The sequence below is a fragment of the Thermobia domestica genome, chromosome 1, assembly GCF_964235325.1.
Source record: "Thermobia domestica chromosome 1, izTheDome1.hap1.1, whole genome shotgun sequence".
Taxonomy (NCBI): domain Eukaryota; kingdom Metazoa; phylum Arthropoda; class Insecta; order Zygentoma; family Lepismatidae; genus Thermobia; species Thermobia domestica.
The window spans coordinates 18,002,759-18,019,569 of record NC_137454.1 but is presented as its reverse complement, the minus strand read 5'-3'; the positions used below and the strand labels follow the sequence as shown (position 1 = coordinate 18,019,569).

The 16,811-nt window shown below is 39.2% G+C and overlaps 1 protein-coding gene across 1 annotated transcript in view; it reads right to left on the bottom strand.

Moving 5' to 3' along the window:
* Positions 1 to 16,498, bottom strand: part of LOC145683617 (serine/threonine-protein kinase H1 homolog) — a 68,141-nt gene extending 51,643 nt beyond the window's left edge. The window contains exon 1 of the mRNA XM_081754956.1: positions 15,304 to 16,498. Within this exon, the coding sequence (XP_081611082.1) occupies positions 15,304 to 16,194 (891 nt within the window). The 5' untranslated portion in view covers positions 16,195 to 16,498. The remainder of the gene's footprint in view (positions 1 to 15,303) is intronic.
* Between the last annotated feature and the right edge of the window lie 313 nt (positions 16,499 to 16,811).

The following is a 16,811-nucleotide window of genomic DNA, read 5'->3' as shown; positions in this document are numbered from 1 at the left end:
AGTATTTTTCTAACAGGACTTTGTTCACACTATTGTGTGGTTTGGTTTGTTCACACTATCGTGTGATTCACTATATTGATCTTATCCTAACGATGATGGAATTAAATGTTTTTTTTTGTTTTTTTTATATTTATATTTATACTTACAATCATTATTGCTGAGTTAGTTTTTCACTCCTCGGCTCTTATTATTAAACTTATTCATTATTTCTTACGTGAACTGAATCCTTATGAGAAAAATGTATTTTTTTCTTTCTATCTTGCGCAGAAACCGTTATTCTCATCTCGTACAGGAAATTGATAAGTGGAAGATATAACAAATCCACAAAGTAGACTGTTAAAGGGAAAATTATAACACAGTATTTTGTTTTATATGATCATCTTCATTAAACTCATTTTGCAGAAACTATAGAATGCATGGTGAAGTATTTTGGTGCATTCAGCATTCTGATTTACGAGTAGAGTTGCTAGCTGGCCGGTATTTGCTGTAATTTTGATTAAGGCCGGTGACCGGTACAAACTTCTTATTAGACCCCTTCTGACCGGTATTTTGGAATCTGCAATCCAGAATATAACATTGAACATCGAAATTTTTCAACAGTGCCTTTACAAACACAAATTTCCGTTGTATTATACATTATCGATATTTTTTTAACGTATGGCAGTTTTTTTTGTTTATTTAACATAACAAATTTGATAACACTTATATTTTATTGTAAAAGAATTTTATTCATTTATTGAGAGTAGAAAATGACTTTTTAAAGCAATTTCCTTTGTTTGAAGTGAAGTTTATAGAATAAATTTCATTTTATGAATCAACTATTGTTACATAAAGATTAATATCCAGTATTATTCATCTGTTTGGATAATTTTAAACAAGTGGCAATTGCTGGTAAATATAATAACGATCAATACAGTCTTCAGTTTCTCATTTGTACAGAGAATTTTGAGGGTGTGCCGGTAATTTTGTTTTCCTGAGTTGGCAACCTATTTACGAGGTTTTGTTTCAACTCTGCTACGTAGTGGCTCCGTACTGACACTCCGCATGCAAATAAGTATGTAAGGCTACCATACGCCCCGGTTTCTTAAAATTTGTCCCGGTGTGCAGAAATTTTCCTTCTTGTCCTGTTTTTTTCTTTATTATTATTATTAATTACATATCAAAATTTCTGAAAAGATAATAAAATCGACTTATTCCTTTTGCTTTCAATTCCGACAATACTATAGGAACAATTTCATTCTAATCTTTATTATTATTGCAATCGCTGCTTCCCCGGATATAACATGCAATGTTTAAATCCTTCTAAGTAGCACTCTTATCACTAAAAGTAAGAATGTATACCCCGAGGTGGCAACAAATTCTTGTGACGTTGCAGACCAGCCCCGAAAACACATTTTTTTTCTGCTTCAGAAAAACAATTATGCAAATTGCTTTCTTTTAGTTCGCATTTTAGGTTAACAACAATAAATTAGCCTATTGAAATTTTAAAACAACTTCATAAATCTGGATATTTTTCTTTATAGACATGTAGAGCATGTAAAGGTGGTATGCGTAATAATATTGAAAATATAATTTTTGCCTAAATATTGTATGTTCACTGATTGCGTTTATATTGTATAACAGCTTCTAGCTTCTATAATAATTTTTAGCACTGTTGATTAAGTATGGACAGTGGCGTATTTACGATTTTGTTTCGGGAGGGGCTTTGCTAACTTCCGGGGGTGCTTTGCCTGAAAATATGAAAATTCTGCAAGATATTTCATATACTTTACTATAGTAAGTAAGATTTCGGTGGGGGGCTTGAGCCCGGAAGCCCTCCCCCTAAATACGCCACTGAGTATGGACTATATTAATACATTATTTTAAGTTGTATAACTAGTGCGATACTGTAGTAAAATTCGAAAGATAAAATTAATACAAAATGCAATATTTATTACTAATTTGTAAGATGTCCCGTTTTTTCTGTTTTCAAAAAGTATGGTAGCCTTAAAGTATGCTAAACCATACAAAATAAATTGTACTGTAAATAGTACCCCTCTGATAGTGCTCTCAAACGGGTCGGGTTACGGGTCGGGTTGTCGGGTCGGGTCAGTCGGGTTAGCTCGTGTCGGGTCACTCGGGTCGGGTCGTCACATTCTTCACTTATTTTCTATACGGAATACTATAAAGAGCTTTGTTGTGGAATTCAATTCGAAGTTGGTGAATGAATGATAAATGTGACTAATTGAAGGTGAAATAGTAATAAAATTTTAATTTTACCCTATATTAACTAATTGGTATTGTAATTGTAATTAATATTACTACTGACTTTTTTCCTTTCTGCGTTTCTATGTCAAGTTAAATGTCACATTAAGTGAAATTGAAAGGAAATATCTAGTTAACGTCCCACGTTATGCACCAACGCTAAGAGAGACAGTGATGATGAGAAATAATTGAAGTGGTTGAATGAAGAAAGTGGGAGGAAATGGGAGAACACCGAGAAAACCCATGCACATGGGGTTTGTCCACCAGAAAACTTACTTGGTACGAGCTGGAATCAATACCCATGGACCTTCGGATCAAACATCTGCCTTTGGGCAGGACACATTATTATTATTATTATTATTATTATTATTATTATTATTATTATTATTATTATTATTATTATTATTATTATTATTAATAATAATAATAATATTATTATTATTATAACTTTAAGAGTGCCCAAGAAAGTTCCGCCGCCTTTTCACCAACACCTTCGAACATTGGTATGTAACCTAAGACGTACCTGGAATATCAAAAATCGTCTCCATCAGCCTCGACGACCTTCTGAAAACGTTCTAGAAGGCCATGAATTCCATCGCAGTCGAACTTGGTGGGACGTGAAGTGAAGAAGATATCAAGTGCATATTGAACCTCTACTAGCTGTTTGAATTGGCGTTCTCTAAGGTGATTGTCCAAGGAATGGAACAGGTGGTAATCGGACGGTACAATGTCCGTGGAGTATGGCGGATCCAATAGTGTTTTCCATCCAAGGCGTAGAATGATGTACTGGGTCATTTTAGCCACGTGGGGCTTAGCGTTGCCTTGTAACAAGAGGACCCCTTTGCGATTCAGAACTGCTGGATCCAGACAGTACACAGTGACAGTACACAGTTGCATTGATGATCTGACCAGCTGGTAGCAGTTCCCGATGGACGATACCTCGAGCAGTCCACAAAATGCGCAGGAGAACCTTATTCTGGCGTGGTGCTGGCTTGGGCTGTTTTTGAACCGGTTCATGGGATGCTAACCAACAATGACGGCGCCGTGGAGCTTCGTACAGGACCCACTTCCCATCACATGTCAACACCCTGTTCAGAAATTGCTCCTTCCTCAGACGAGACACCAAAGAAACACAGGTGTCTGCTCGCGTTGCTTTCTGGCTCCAAGTCAAATCATGTAGGACCTTTCAACCCAACTTGCAGTGCTTCCCAAGTTGATGGTGGTGGTGCAGAATAGTTTCTCCACTTACACTGAAAGGTAGTACCAGTTCCTCACATGTCTGTCTTCGCCTCAATTGCTGCCCGAAGATCTTTATTTTGAACATCTGTTTGTCTTCCGGCACGTGGTGCGTCTTCGAGTGTTTCGTCACCGTCCTTAAACCGTCATACCACTGCACTCTCCGCGTAGTCACGAAACCCTCACCAAAGGCCTGTCATATCTTCCGCTGCGCGGAGTAGCAATTTGAACTCGTACAGCAAACAAGCCCTTATGACGCTCTGTGAAGGCCCCATGTTCACTCAGTCCTTACGCACGTTCACGGTGCATCTGAACAGCCACAACCAAGTAGTATGTTGGATATACTCACTAGTGTTGCTCACGAGACCTGGTTTGGGGCATTCTCGTTTCGAAAATGTGTCGTGAAGGTAGTCTCGTCTGGAAAAGTGCATATGTTTCTATTGAAAGAGCTCTGTCTCATCTCGTACCATTTCATGAAAATTCTGTCTCGTCTCGTCTCGTCCAACAACTGACCTTCACCTTATATCCATTCGCATTCAACTCACGGTGTGAGGGCCAATTGAACACAGACCTCCACAAAGAGACAGAACTTTCTTGGTCACCTTCAGATTATTATTATTATTATTGCTGGAGTAGTGATTTGACTTTCTCCGCAATAAAATACTTGCTAATTTTATATAACGTTGCAAATATCTTCTAGATAAATTAATCAAGAAAAAATAAAAGGTAATTCCCTACAGAATGATATTTCAGTGCAATTAGTTCCTTATGATTCTATCAGACAGCAACGCTGTTTTTAAATAGAAAAATCGGAATGTTAACGTGATGAAATTGTTGTTTGTTACACAGCAAAAAATATTAAAAGAAGTTCTATATACATTCCTTACTAGAAAATAATGTTGTCTTCAGAACTTTTATTCTTTTAGCCTTCAGAACTTGTCTTCAGAACTCAGTCAAATTTTATTTTGACTTTTGAACTTGATTGCCTAATTTTTAACCTTGGAAATTTGGATGTGGAGTAAAATAAAGAAGGTTAGCAGGGTAGAGAGGAAAACGAATAAGGAAATGCTGAAAAAATGCAAGAGACGAGAGCAATATTAGACGATATAAGGAAGCGAAAAATGGACGGATCACAAGTTTTGATCTTGCTAAGGGATTGCATTCTGAAGGATGTAGTAAAGGGGGTGATATCAGGAGAGCGAGAGTGTGTAAGAAGGTTGGAATTGATAGATTGTAATAAGGAGGGTGGTACTTTATGTTGGGTTGCGAGGCAGATATTAGCGGGAAATCGCAAAAATGGAAGCTTCTTACCTAATTCACGGAAACTGGCCTGTTTATTAATGGGAGAACACTGAGGAGGAGGAGGAGGATAATTATACTACAAGTAAAAAAAGCCGAAACAATGGTTTATGCATAAGAATTGGTCAGCATTTTTTTTCTGGTGGCAGTTTTGTAAAGTTCTAGCTCTCTCAAACTGGTTAGATTGTAAGTTCAAGTCACTCGGGTCGGTTGTCGGGTTAAGTCACCTGTTGGTTCACTCGGGTCACTTTGGGTCGGGCCAATCGGGTCAGCTCGGGTCGGGTTGTCGGGTCGGGTCAGTCAATTTGGGTCACGGGTGGGGTCGGGTCGGTCTTCAACACATATAATTTCCACGAAAATTACAATATACCACGGTTTATACCTCATTGGACTTCCAATAAAAAGTTTTCAATGATGTGTACACCATGTCACCATTTTTGTATGAGGGAATGTCTAGAGGGATTTTGTGGGAATTTGATGGAGTGTAGATTCCTGTGTGTGTGTGTGTGTGTGTGTGTGTGTGTGTGTGTGTGTGTGTATGTATGTATGTATGTGTGTGATACCTTACAGGATACAAGATGTCGAGGAAGTGTGTAAATAAACCGGACAATTTCTGTTATGTATGTGGGGAGCTGATATTTAAATCACAACGTCGATGTTTTACTCCACTTGTGAGGAAGTGTTATCAGTTATATTTTGGTTGCTGTGTAGGAGACCAGGATAAGAACTGGGTTCCTCACTACATTTGTTGTACTTGCGTGAAACGTCTGACTGGGTGGGCAAATGGTGGACGAAACATGGACTTCGCAGTACCGATGATCTGGAGGGAACCAAAAGATCATTCTTCAGACTGCTACTTTTGTATGACACAGATAAAAGAAATAAGCAGTAAATCTAACCACACAGTACAGTACCCTAATTTGCATCAGCAATTAGGACAGTTCCACACAGTGCAGAATTACCTGTACCGGTACCTCCTCCTCATCTTACGGTAAATGAGGATTACGTACTTGAGGCAACTATTGAAGTTCCAAATGAAGATGATGATCCTACTTATGTAGGAAGCACATCTACATTGGATTCCCATCTGATAACTCCGGGTGAACTAAATGACCTCATACTGGATTTAAAACTCTCCAATACACAGACAGAACTTCTTGATTCTAAACTTAAGGCTGGAATCTGCTCCATCGTGACACTAAAGTGTGTATTTTTCGAAACCTTCATACAGAGTTTCAAAACTACTATTCTCAAGAAAATGATTTAGTGTATTGTAATAATGTCTGTGCTGTGATGGATAGACTTGGACATGCACATATAAGTACAGAGTGGAGATTGCTTATTGACTCTTTGAAAACTAGTTTTAAGGCTGTCCTTTTGCACAATAGCAACAAATTTCCTTCAGTGCCTTTGGCTTATGCAACTAATATGAAGGAAACCTATGAAAACATCGAAATAGTGTTAGAAAAAATTCAGTATGAGAAATACAAGTGGACCGTTTGCTGTGATTTACAAGTCATTTCTTTGTTAATGGGTTTGCAGCTTGGTTATACGAAATATTATTGTTTCCTCTGCGAATGGGACAGCAGGAACAAAGCGGAACATTACATCAAGAAGGAATGGCCAACGCATGTATTAACTCCTGGACAGAAGAATGCTGTTTATTCCTCACTGGTGAGCCCTGATTAGATAATTCTACCTCCTCTTCACATAAAGTTGGGGCTCTTCAAAAACTTTGTTAGGACAATGGACAAAAGTAATGCAGGATCTTGTTACCTCAAGGAAAATATTCCTCGGGTTAGTGACGCTAGGGATTTTTGTAGACCCCCAAATAAGATGTTTGATTCGTGACCAAAAATTTGAGGATCTCTTAACTCTGGTTGAGAAAGCAGCTTGGTGTCCATTTAAATGTTTAACAGAGATTTTTTTAGGAAACAAGAAAGCCCCAAATTACCGTGAAATTGTGAGTGATTTCCGGCAATCATTCAATGAAATGGGTTGCAACATGTCCCTTAAAGTTCACTTTCTAGACTCCCACCTGCATTTCTTTCCTGAAAAGCTTGGTGCTGTTAGTGATGAGTATGGGGAACATTTTCATCAGGACATTTCCTCCATGGAGAAGAGGTACCAGTGACAGTGTAGTTCAAAAATGCTAGCTGATTACTGTTGGACACTTAAGAGATGTTCCAGAAACCAAACACAGAAGAAAGTCGACAACTAAAACATATTAGTTGAGGTAAGTAAGTGTCCATTTATTAAGAAGATACCACTCACTTCTTTTGTATTATTTATTAAGTAGATATAAAATGGTGACACGGTGTATACATCATTGAAAATATGTTTTATTTCAAATCCAATAAGATATAAACCGTGCTTATATTGTAATTTTCGTGGAAGTTATATGTGATTTTATCTGCACTAATGAATATTGTAAAATGAACAGTACACATAGCATATTTTTTATATAAATATGTTTATTTCTCTAGATAGAATAATGCTATTCTTATGAAACTTAGAGGGCTTACTAAGTATAAATCAGGCTAACATACAATATAATTTGTGCGTTTATATACCTAAGGTACCCAAGCTACAAGTATGAAAATGGTTTTAAAAAAAGAAAAAAAGAAAAAGAACAGAAATTTGAGGGGAAATTTTCCGAAAACACGTCTGTCACGGGAAAACTGAGGGTGATGGAGAAAAACTGATTGCAGATTCGAATTCTACGTGAAAAGTTCTATTAGAATCAGGCATTTTCTTCCGTGTGCCAGAGAAAAAGAATTTTTTTTCAACTAGTGCAATAGGAACCATTTTCAAACTCATCAACCGTTATCCAAACCGCTTAATGTTGATCGCAGATATTAAAAATACTCACATCCGTATATTATTTAATACAAACGAAAATTTTACCTGCACATTTCTGCACAAACGATGTATAAACGATCGCGACAATTTGTGGTTCAATCAAACACAACTGGTGGGGCTAGCACTTAGACAACTCCCCTTTTTTTCGTTCTGTCCACGCATCTGATAGCTTAGAAAAAAAATTCGCCTGCGCATTACTGCTCAAACGATGTGCAAACAATTGAGATGATTTTCTTTTGAATGGGACGTAGGGGGTGCTACCAACTAGGTAGCCTATACTTTGTTATCGTTTTGGCGCGCCCGCAATTGTGTACAAACGAAAATTTCGCCTGCAAATTTCTGTACAAAACCGTAACAAACAAGTGCGACAGTTTGTGGTTGAATTCGACATGGTGAGAGGCCTATCAATTAGAGAGCCCATAGTTTGTTATCGTTTTCGCGGGGCCACATTTATGTGCAAACGAAAATTTCAGCTGCACATTTATGTACAAAGGCGTACAAACAAGTGCGACAGTTTGTGGTTGAATTGAACACGGTGGGAGGGCTAACATTTAGACAGCCCCCCACTTTGTTTTCGTCCTGGCGGCGCCCCTAATTGTGTACAAACGAAAATCTCGCCTGCACATTTCTTTATAAGTATATTCAAACGATTGCGACAATTTGTGATTCAATTGCACATGGTGGGAGGGCTACCATTTAGACAGACCCCCCCTTTGTTTTCGTTCTGAGGTCGCCCCTAATTGTGTACAAACGAAAATTTTGCCTGCATATTTCTGTACAAACGATGTACAAACGATTGCGACAATTTGTAATTGAATTGAACATGGTGATTGGGGTATCACTTAGAAAGCCCCCCACATTGTTTTCGCCCTGGCGGCGCCCCTAATTATGTACAAACGAAAATTTTGCATGCACATTTCTGTACAAACGATGTAGAAACGATTGCGACAATTTGTGACTGAATTGGACATGGTGGGGGGCTATCACTTAAACAGCCCCCACTTTGTTTTCGTTCTGGCGGCGCCCTTAATTATGTACAAACAATAATTTAGCCTGCACATTTATGTACAAACGATATAGAAACGATTGTGACAATTTGTGATTGAATTGGACATGGTGGGGGGCTACCACTTAGACAGCCCCCCTTTGTTTTCGTTCTGGCGGCGCTCCTAAGTTTGTTCAAACAAACATTTCGCCTGCACATTTCTGTACAAACGATGCACAAACGATTGCGACAATTTGTGATTGAATTGAACATGGTGATTGGGCTATCACTTAGAAAGCCCCCCACTTTGTTTTCGCCCTGGCGGCGCCCCTAATAGTGTACAAACGAAAATGTGGCCTGCACATTTCTGTACAAACAATGTACAAACGATTGCGATACTTTGTGATTCAATTGGACATCGTGTGGGGAGCTACCACTCAGACAGCTCCCCACTTTGTTTTCGTTCTGGCGGCGCTCCTAAGTTTGTTCAAACAAACATTTCGCCTGCACATTTCTGTACAAACGATGCACAAACGAATGCGACAACTTGTGATTGAATTGGACATGGTGGGGGGCTATCACTTAGACAGCCCCCATTTTTTCTGTTCTGGCGGCGCCCTTAATTATGTACAAACGAAAATTTCGCGTGCACATTTCTGTACAAACGAAGTACAAACTATTGCGACAATTTGTGATTGAATAGGACATGGTCGGGGGCTACCACTTAGACAGCCCCCAATTTTTTTCGTTCTGGCGGCGCCCCTAATTGCGTGCGAACATACATTTCGCCTGCACATTTCTGTACAAACGAAGTACAAACTATTGCGACAATTTGTGATTGAATAGGACATGGTCGGGGGCTACCACTTAGACAGCCCCAATTTTTTCTGTTCTGGCGGCGCCCCTAATTGTGTACAAACGAAAATTTCGCCTGCACATTTCTGTACAAACGAAGTACACACGATTGCGACAATTTGTGATTCAACTGGACATGGTGGGAGGGGCTACCATTTGGACAGCCCCCACTTTGGTTTCGTTCTGACGGCGCCCCTGATTGTGTACAAACGAAAATTTCGCCTGCACATTTCTTTATAAGTATATTCAAACGATTGCGACAATTTGTGATTCAATTGCACATGGTGGGAGGGCTACCATTTAGACAGACCCCCCTTTGTTTTCGTTCTGAGGTCGCCCCTAATTGTGTACAAACGAAAATTTTGCCTGCATATTTCTGTACAAACGATGTACAAACGATTGCGACAATTTGTAATTGAATTGAACATGGTGATTGGGCTATCACTTAGAAAGCCCCCCACTTTGTTTTCGCCCTGGCGGCGCCCCTAATTATGTACAAACGAAAATTTTGCATGCACATTTCTGTACAAACGATGTAGAAACGATTGCGACAATTTGTGACTGAATTGGACATGGTGGGGGGCTATCACTTAAACAGCCCCCACTTTGTTTTCGTTCTGCGGCGCCCTTAATTATGTACAAACAATAATTTAGCCTGCACATTTATGTACAAACGATATAGAAACGATTGTGACAATTTGTGATTGAATTGGACATGGTGGGGGGCTACCACTTAGACAGCCCCCCTTTGTTTTCGTTCTGAGCTCGCCCCTAATTGTATACAAACGAAAATTTTGCCTGCATATTTCTGTACAAACGATGTACAAACGATTGCGACAATTTGTGATTGAATTGAACATGGTGATTGGGCTATCACTTAGAAAGCCCCCCACTTTGTTTTCGCCCTGGCGGCGCCCCTAATAGTGTACAAACGAAAATGTGGCCTGCACATTTCTGTACAAACAATGTACAAACGATTGCGATACTTTGTGATTCAATTGGACATCGTGTGGGGAGCTACCACTCAGACAGCTCCCCACTTTGTTTTCGTTCTGGCGGCGCTCCTAAGTTTGTTCAAACAAACATTTCGCCTGCACATTTCTGTACAAACGATGCACAAACGAATGCGACAACTTGTGATTGAATTGGACATGGTGGGGGGCTACCACTTAGACAGCCCCCATTTTTTCTGTTCTGGCGGCGCCCTTAATTATGTACAAACGAAAATTTCGCGTGCACATATCTGTACAAACGAAGTACAAACTATTGCGACAATTTGTGATTGAATAGGACATGGTCGGGGGCTACCACTTAGACAGCCCCCATTTTTTCTGTTCTGGCGGCGCCCCTAATTGTGTACAAACGAAAATTTCGCCTGCACATTTCTGTACAAACGAAGTACACACGATTGCGACAATTTGTGATTCAACTGGACATGGTGGGAGGGGCTACCATTTGGACAGCCCCCACTTTGGTTTCGTTCTGACGGCGCCCCTGATTGTGTACAAACGAAAATTTCGCCTTCACATTTCTGTACAGACGATGTACAAATGATTGCGACAATTTGTGCTTGAATAGGACTTGTTGGTGGGGGGCTACAATTTAGACAGCCCCCACTTTGTTTTCGTTCTGACGGGCCCCTAATTGTGTACAAACGAAAATTTCGCCTTCACATTTCTGTAGAAACGATGTACAAATGATTGCGACAATTTGTGCTTGAATAGGGCATGTTGTTGGGGGGCTACCATTTAGACAGCCCCCACTTTGTTTTCGTTCTGACGGCGCCCTTAATTGTGTACAAACGAAAATTTCGCCTGCACATTTGTGTGCAAACGATTGAGACCATTTCCGATTGAGTCTGATAAGGGGGAGGGGGCTGTCTAAATGGACGTCTCCTTTTCACCTCTACTGTAATTAAATTCTTCCTCGAGAAAATCTGTAATCAACACTGTCAGTAGCTACGTCCTCGACTAATATACCTTAACAAGTACAGCTTTATTTTCGTATATTTTTCAACAGTTAACCAATTTAAAACTATCGCAAACAAGAATATGTAGTCAACTTCTTAAATACTTCGCTCGCCGAAACCCGTTCAGCGCGTGCAACAAGCAAAAACAACATGTTTGGCGTCTCACAAATGGAAAAGGGGGAAAAAAGAGAAGGAAAAGCAGCACGGCAGTGCCTTATCGCAGTCAGAGCTGACAACATAGTTTCGGTCGTCACTAACGCGAATAGACCTACTAGCGGTGTACAAGAGTTATACAGTTACAATATACGTCGTGCCACAGTAGCGCTACAGGCGGAATGTGCACGAACTACAAATGAATATGTTCCCTTACAAGCATCAGTCACTGTTGCACCCTCTTTACATTCTACACATCCTTTTTTCTCCCACTTTTTGACCTTGACAAGCAGAAGTACCAGGCTTTCCGAGTTCACAACCATAAACTGTTTGTGTACAGAGTACGTTTTCAGTTCTTCGAATGACTGTGCGCGCGAAGAACAAGGGTGATGATCGGGCTACCGTATACGGAAGTCAGTAACACCCGGTTGCAATAATAAATGTAAAATACAAATATAGAGCCTTGACAATGCCGTGAGGATGAATATATATATATATATATATATATATATATATATATATATATATATATATATATATAAGAACTACATGAAAAGGGCAATGAAACAGGGGCGTCATTTAGGGGGGGCAGGAGGGGGCAATTGCCTCCCCCCCAAGAGTTTGAGGAACACATTTACTTTAATTAATTGTATACTAATATACTAGTACAAAACATGAAAGTTTTATGTCGGTGGTGCTCTTGCCCCCCCCCCCCCAAGCGAAGTCTGAAATGACGCCCCTGCAATGAAACAATGCCAAAAGCATTTAGTATTTCCTGGATTCGCGTCATCCATTGAAGACGAGGTCAGGGTTAGTACGGATGATGGTATGAATGAGTCACATGTCAAAGTGCGGAGATTATTGAAATGGTCGTTCTGAGCTCCACGCGTACATACAAATGATAAAAACAAGTTTCGTTTCACATTGTCAGACTTCCAAACTATGCGAACTTATATGTATAATATTTTATTTTAACGTCCCATGATTATGCCCTTTAGGCTAAGAGAGACGGGTGTTTATGACAAGTGAATGATGAACGAAGAATTGGGGGAATGAGAATGTGGGAGTATGCTGAGAAAACTCACAGACACGATGTTATTCACCACAAACTTACATGACCGAGGATCGAACCAAGGACTCGAGGCACCAGAGGTCAGCGCTCTACCACTGAGTCACCGTGCTTCCTACGCGAACTCAAGATGGAACTGGTCGTACAAAAGTAGAAAATCTATAACTTTCAATATATAGTAATAAGGTCATAGACGGAACTCATTCTTGTGACGCCATTAAGAAAAACACATTTCTTTGTAATATCTTAGCGCTTTTTGCTATATGTATAAATTAATATTCAAACCGGAAGTGGTAGTAGATTTATACAACTTCTGGTTGCACTAGGGGAATAAAGCCAAAGATGGAACATAATTCTTCGGACGCTTAATCCATTGCAGATCAACATTCAAACTGCAAATTGTTCAAGGGCAATGGATGAGATGGGACCCATTTTGGGGATGCTGATTCGCAGGGACGTACCCAGGAATTTATTTCGGTAGGGGTCCAAATCTTTTCGGGGGGTCCAAACACAATTTCATGCTAAATTATATTAACAATTGTAAAATTGCCCCTAAAATTAGACTAAATTTACAAAAAAGTCAGGATTTCGGGGGGGGGGGTCCGAACCCCCAGGACCACCCCTGCGTACGTCCCTGCTTATTCGTTAAAAAAAAGCACCGATTGCTATCTTCCACCGTTTTCGCTATATGGAGATCAATGCTGAAACCAGAAGTAGTACACAATTTCTCTCTCTTCCGGTTTTAGTGGATAGACGTGGGTGTGTAAAGATATTATCTATTCTTCAGATGCTAAATTGATCTCACGTAAATCACTGTCGCTATATATTATCGTATTTGTTCAATGGAAACTATAGTTATAAACAGAAATTGTTAATTTCTACCACTTCCGGTTTGACTACAGAGTTAACAAAATATATGCAACTTATTGTTGCGGCGCTGAATAGATTGCAAAACATGCTTCATTTCGCTATATCTGACCATTTCCGCTATATGAAATGGTATTACTTGGATCCCACGTTAAGCTGTCAGTCCACGCAGTGATGACGCCAGATTTAAGTTCTTGTACCGGGCAAGCGAAGGGCACACATTTTTTTTGTTTGTTTGGGGGGGGGCAGCTGTTTTGTTATATCGAAAATAAGAGCTTTATATTATTTGACTTATATTGAAATACAACATATCGGGGAGAACTCGCCCCATACACTCGTCTAGCGTCGTCACTGGTATGGGTCTTATATAGCCTCAGTGCTAGAAGGGAAGCTAAACTGTAATCTATCTAACGAACAGATAATAATTAATTTCGTTATAATAATTTCTTCTATATTGCGTGTTTTTTTTTTTTTTTTTTTTTTTAATCTTCCGAATTAATCTATCTATATTTCCTCAGTGACTTTATCCTTATTGGTTATAACTACGCCTAAGTATTTAGAAGTGTTCATCGAGAGGAGTCTAGGACACAGCCCCCCTTATACAACTAATGAGATATATTTTACGAATCTTGTTTTGGTTCCTTTTCGTACCTTATTCTTTTCTGTGTTACCGAAACGAAAAACACTGAACTTCAATCTTTCAACAGTCCACTAGCATGCTTGTTTACTTAACCACACTAATCATATGTAGGTCCATGGTATTATACGTAAAGTAATAATAATGTTTTAGTTAATTATAATTTTAGATATATGAAATTTTTTTGTAATTTCTTTGATTTTACGTGAATAAATTTTATTTTAATTTGCTTTTTTAATTTTTCGAAATTCCATTCAGTTTCGTATTCGGAGTCGATGTTGAATTCTTCATCGGCGGTAGACGTGGTATGTGATTGCATTCTGTTAATCTGTCGAAGTATGGCAATATATTGCTTTACACCTCGTGTGTTCTGTGTATATTTTATGGTTTCTTTTAGTGTTTTATTTCTTGATTCTATTGTGTTTTTATGTGGGTTTACAAAATTCTTTTAGTGGCATATAGTGTTGTGATGATGATGATTTTTGAGTTTAAGGTCCCATTCAGCAGTAAGGCGATATGAGACATGGACCTACTGATTAGCGAGGAATCCGAAACACAGGAGCTCCTGCCGGGAATCGAACCCGGGTCTCCCACGCCAAAGGCGCGTACGCTAACCGCTTAGCCACGAAGGAGCGCTGCATATAGTGTTGTGTTCTTTGAAATAGACCTACATTTCTTCGCAATGGGTATATTGTTTTGCATTGTCTAGAGTTATTGATGTTCTTGGTTACTTTTATTCTTTAAGGCAAGTTGGGTGCATTACAACAAAATAAATTATTCAAAATTATTAATTAACCAAAATTCCACTTGTATTGAAGGATTTCTTCTAACAATATATATTCTAAAATAATATAAGTTTGGGAGGGCGTGGGGCTCTGCCCCCCTCCCCCACTGTTATCTTATAATGTAGATTATTGGAAGAAATCCTTTTATGCAAGTGGTATTTCGGTTAGTTAATAGTTTGAAAGAGTTTAGTTTGTCGTAATTCACCTAACTTGGCCTCTGGGAACCTTATGCCATTCCGAAGTGTTCGTCTAACTTTCCTAAGGTTACATTAGACAAATGCTGGAATGGTACAGTACATTAGGTATGGCAAGACTATATTTAAAGAAAGTTTGTGTACTTACCTCTCCCTCAAAAGAGTAGCTCGCCCGTAGAATCTTCTTGTATAACCTTGTCGTGTTTTCGTCATCAAAGGGGAAAGTCCCGGCCAGAAGAATATATGCAATAACTCCAATGGCCCATAAATCTACAGCACTGGAGTACGGTCTTCGACTCACAATTTCGGGAGAAATATATTCCGGAGTCCCGCATGCGGTGTACATGAAAGAATTACCGCCAGAGCGACGTGTGCACGCAAGACCGAAGTCTGTGATCATAAGTCTTGAGTCGTTACCCGGATGATAATACAGAAGATTGTCTGGTTTCAAGTCTCGGTGGGTGATTCCTAGACCGTGAAGGTAACGAACACCATCCAATACCATTTTCAGAACTCGAATCGCTTCCCTTTCGGTGAAGAATCCTTTAGAAACGATTCGGTCAAACAAATCGCCACCCGTAGCAAGTTCCATCACTAAATAAATTCGATTTGGCGTCTCTAACACTTCGATAAGTTGTATCACATTTGGATGTCGAACTCGGCGCAAAATTGAAAGTTCTGCGTCGAAAAGTTCACGTCCCCGGCGACAATCAATTACTTTCATTGCATACGGTTGTTTCGTTACTCGGTGTTCGACGCGCACAACACGACTAAAAGTGCCTTTACCAATTAACACTTTAATTTCATATTTTGCTGAAATTTTCGCATCACACTTTCCTTTGTACTTTAGCTGTTGTTTCTTTTCTCGCATTGATCCACTGTTATTGCTAATTTTCGAGTCCTTTTGTAGATTTTTGGCATCGTTGTCACCATTCAACATTCCTACGTCAACTCCATATACCACTGGTTTAATCTCCACTTGTAGTTTGTTGTCACCAACAGATTTTGGTTTATTCTTTTTACTCAACAAACAACCCATATTTTTTTTGGTTGTTATTGTTTACTGTTCTGTGTTGTTAGATTGTCTGTCAAAACATAAAAAGAAAAATACATTAATATCACTATTTATGAACAAGTGGACGTCAACGACAGTTAAAAACCAATCAACACAAAAACATTTTCTTTACAGCAACACATACATTGTGTGTACAGCGAACACGTCTGCAAAATAACACACGCGCCGGAGACGAATAGTTTAGCACTTGTCAGTTCAGTGTTACGTCGCTCCGTACAACCATCTTCCAATCCAGTGTGACTGATGACTAACGGCCTTCTACACACACAACACTTTCGTCTTCTGCTTCGAACAGGGTTTCTATCTATAACACTCGACATATTACCATGTCACTGATAAAACTGTTTGTCCTTAACATAATTATTTCCATATATTTAATTTTTTTTACTTCTTTTAATAGTGAAATTAGAGTTAAAAGACCTTCACAACTCGTAACTTCCTTTTTTTTTGGGTAACTTTTGCTTCAATTTGTTGGATTAATAATATTTCAAGTCGGCTTGTCAATAGCCAGCCAGGGGTGGACAGTCGCTCAGTGGTAGACCCTGGTTCGAAAAATGAAATAAAATCTTTGAGTTTTACGT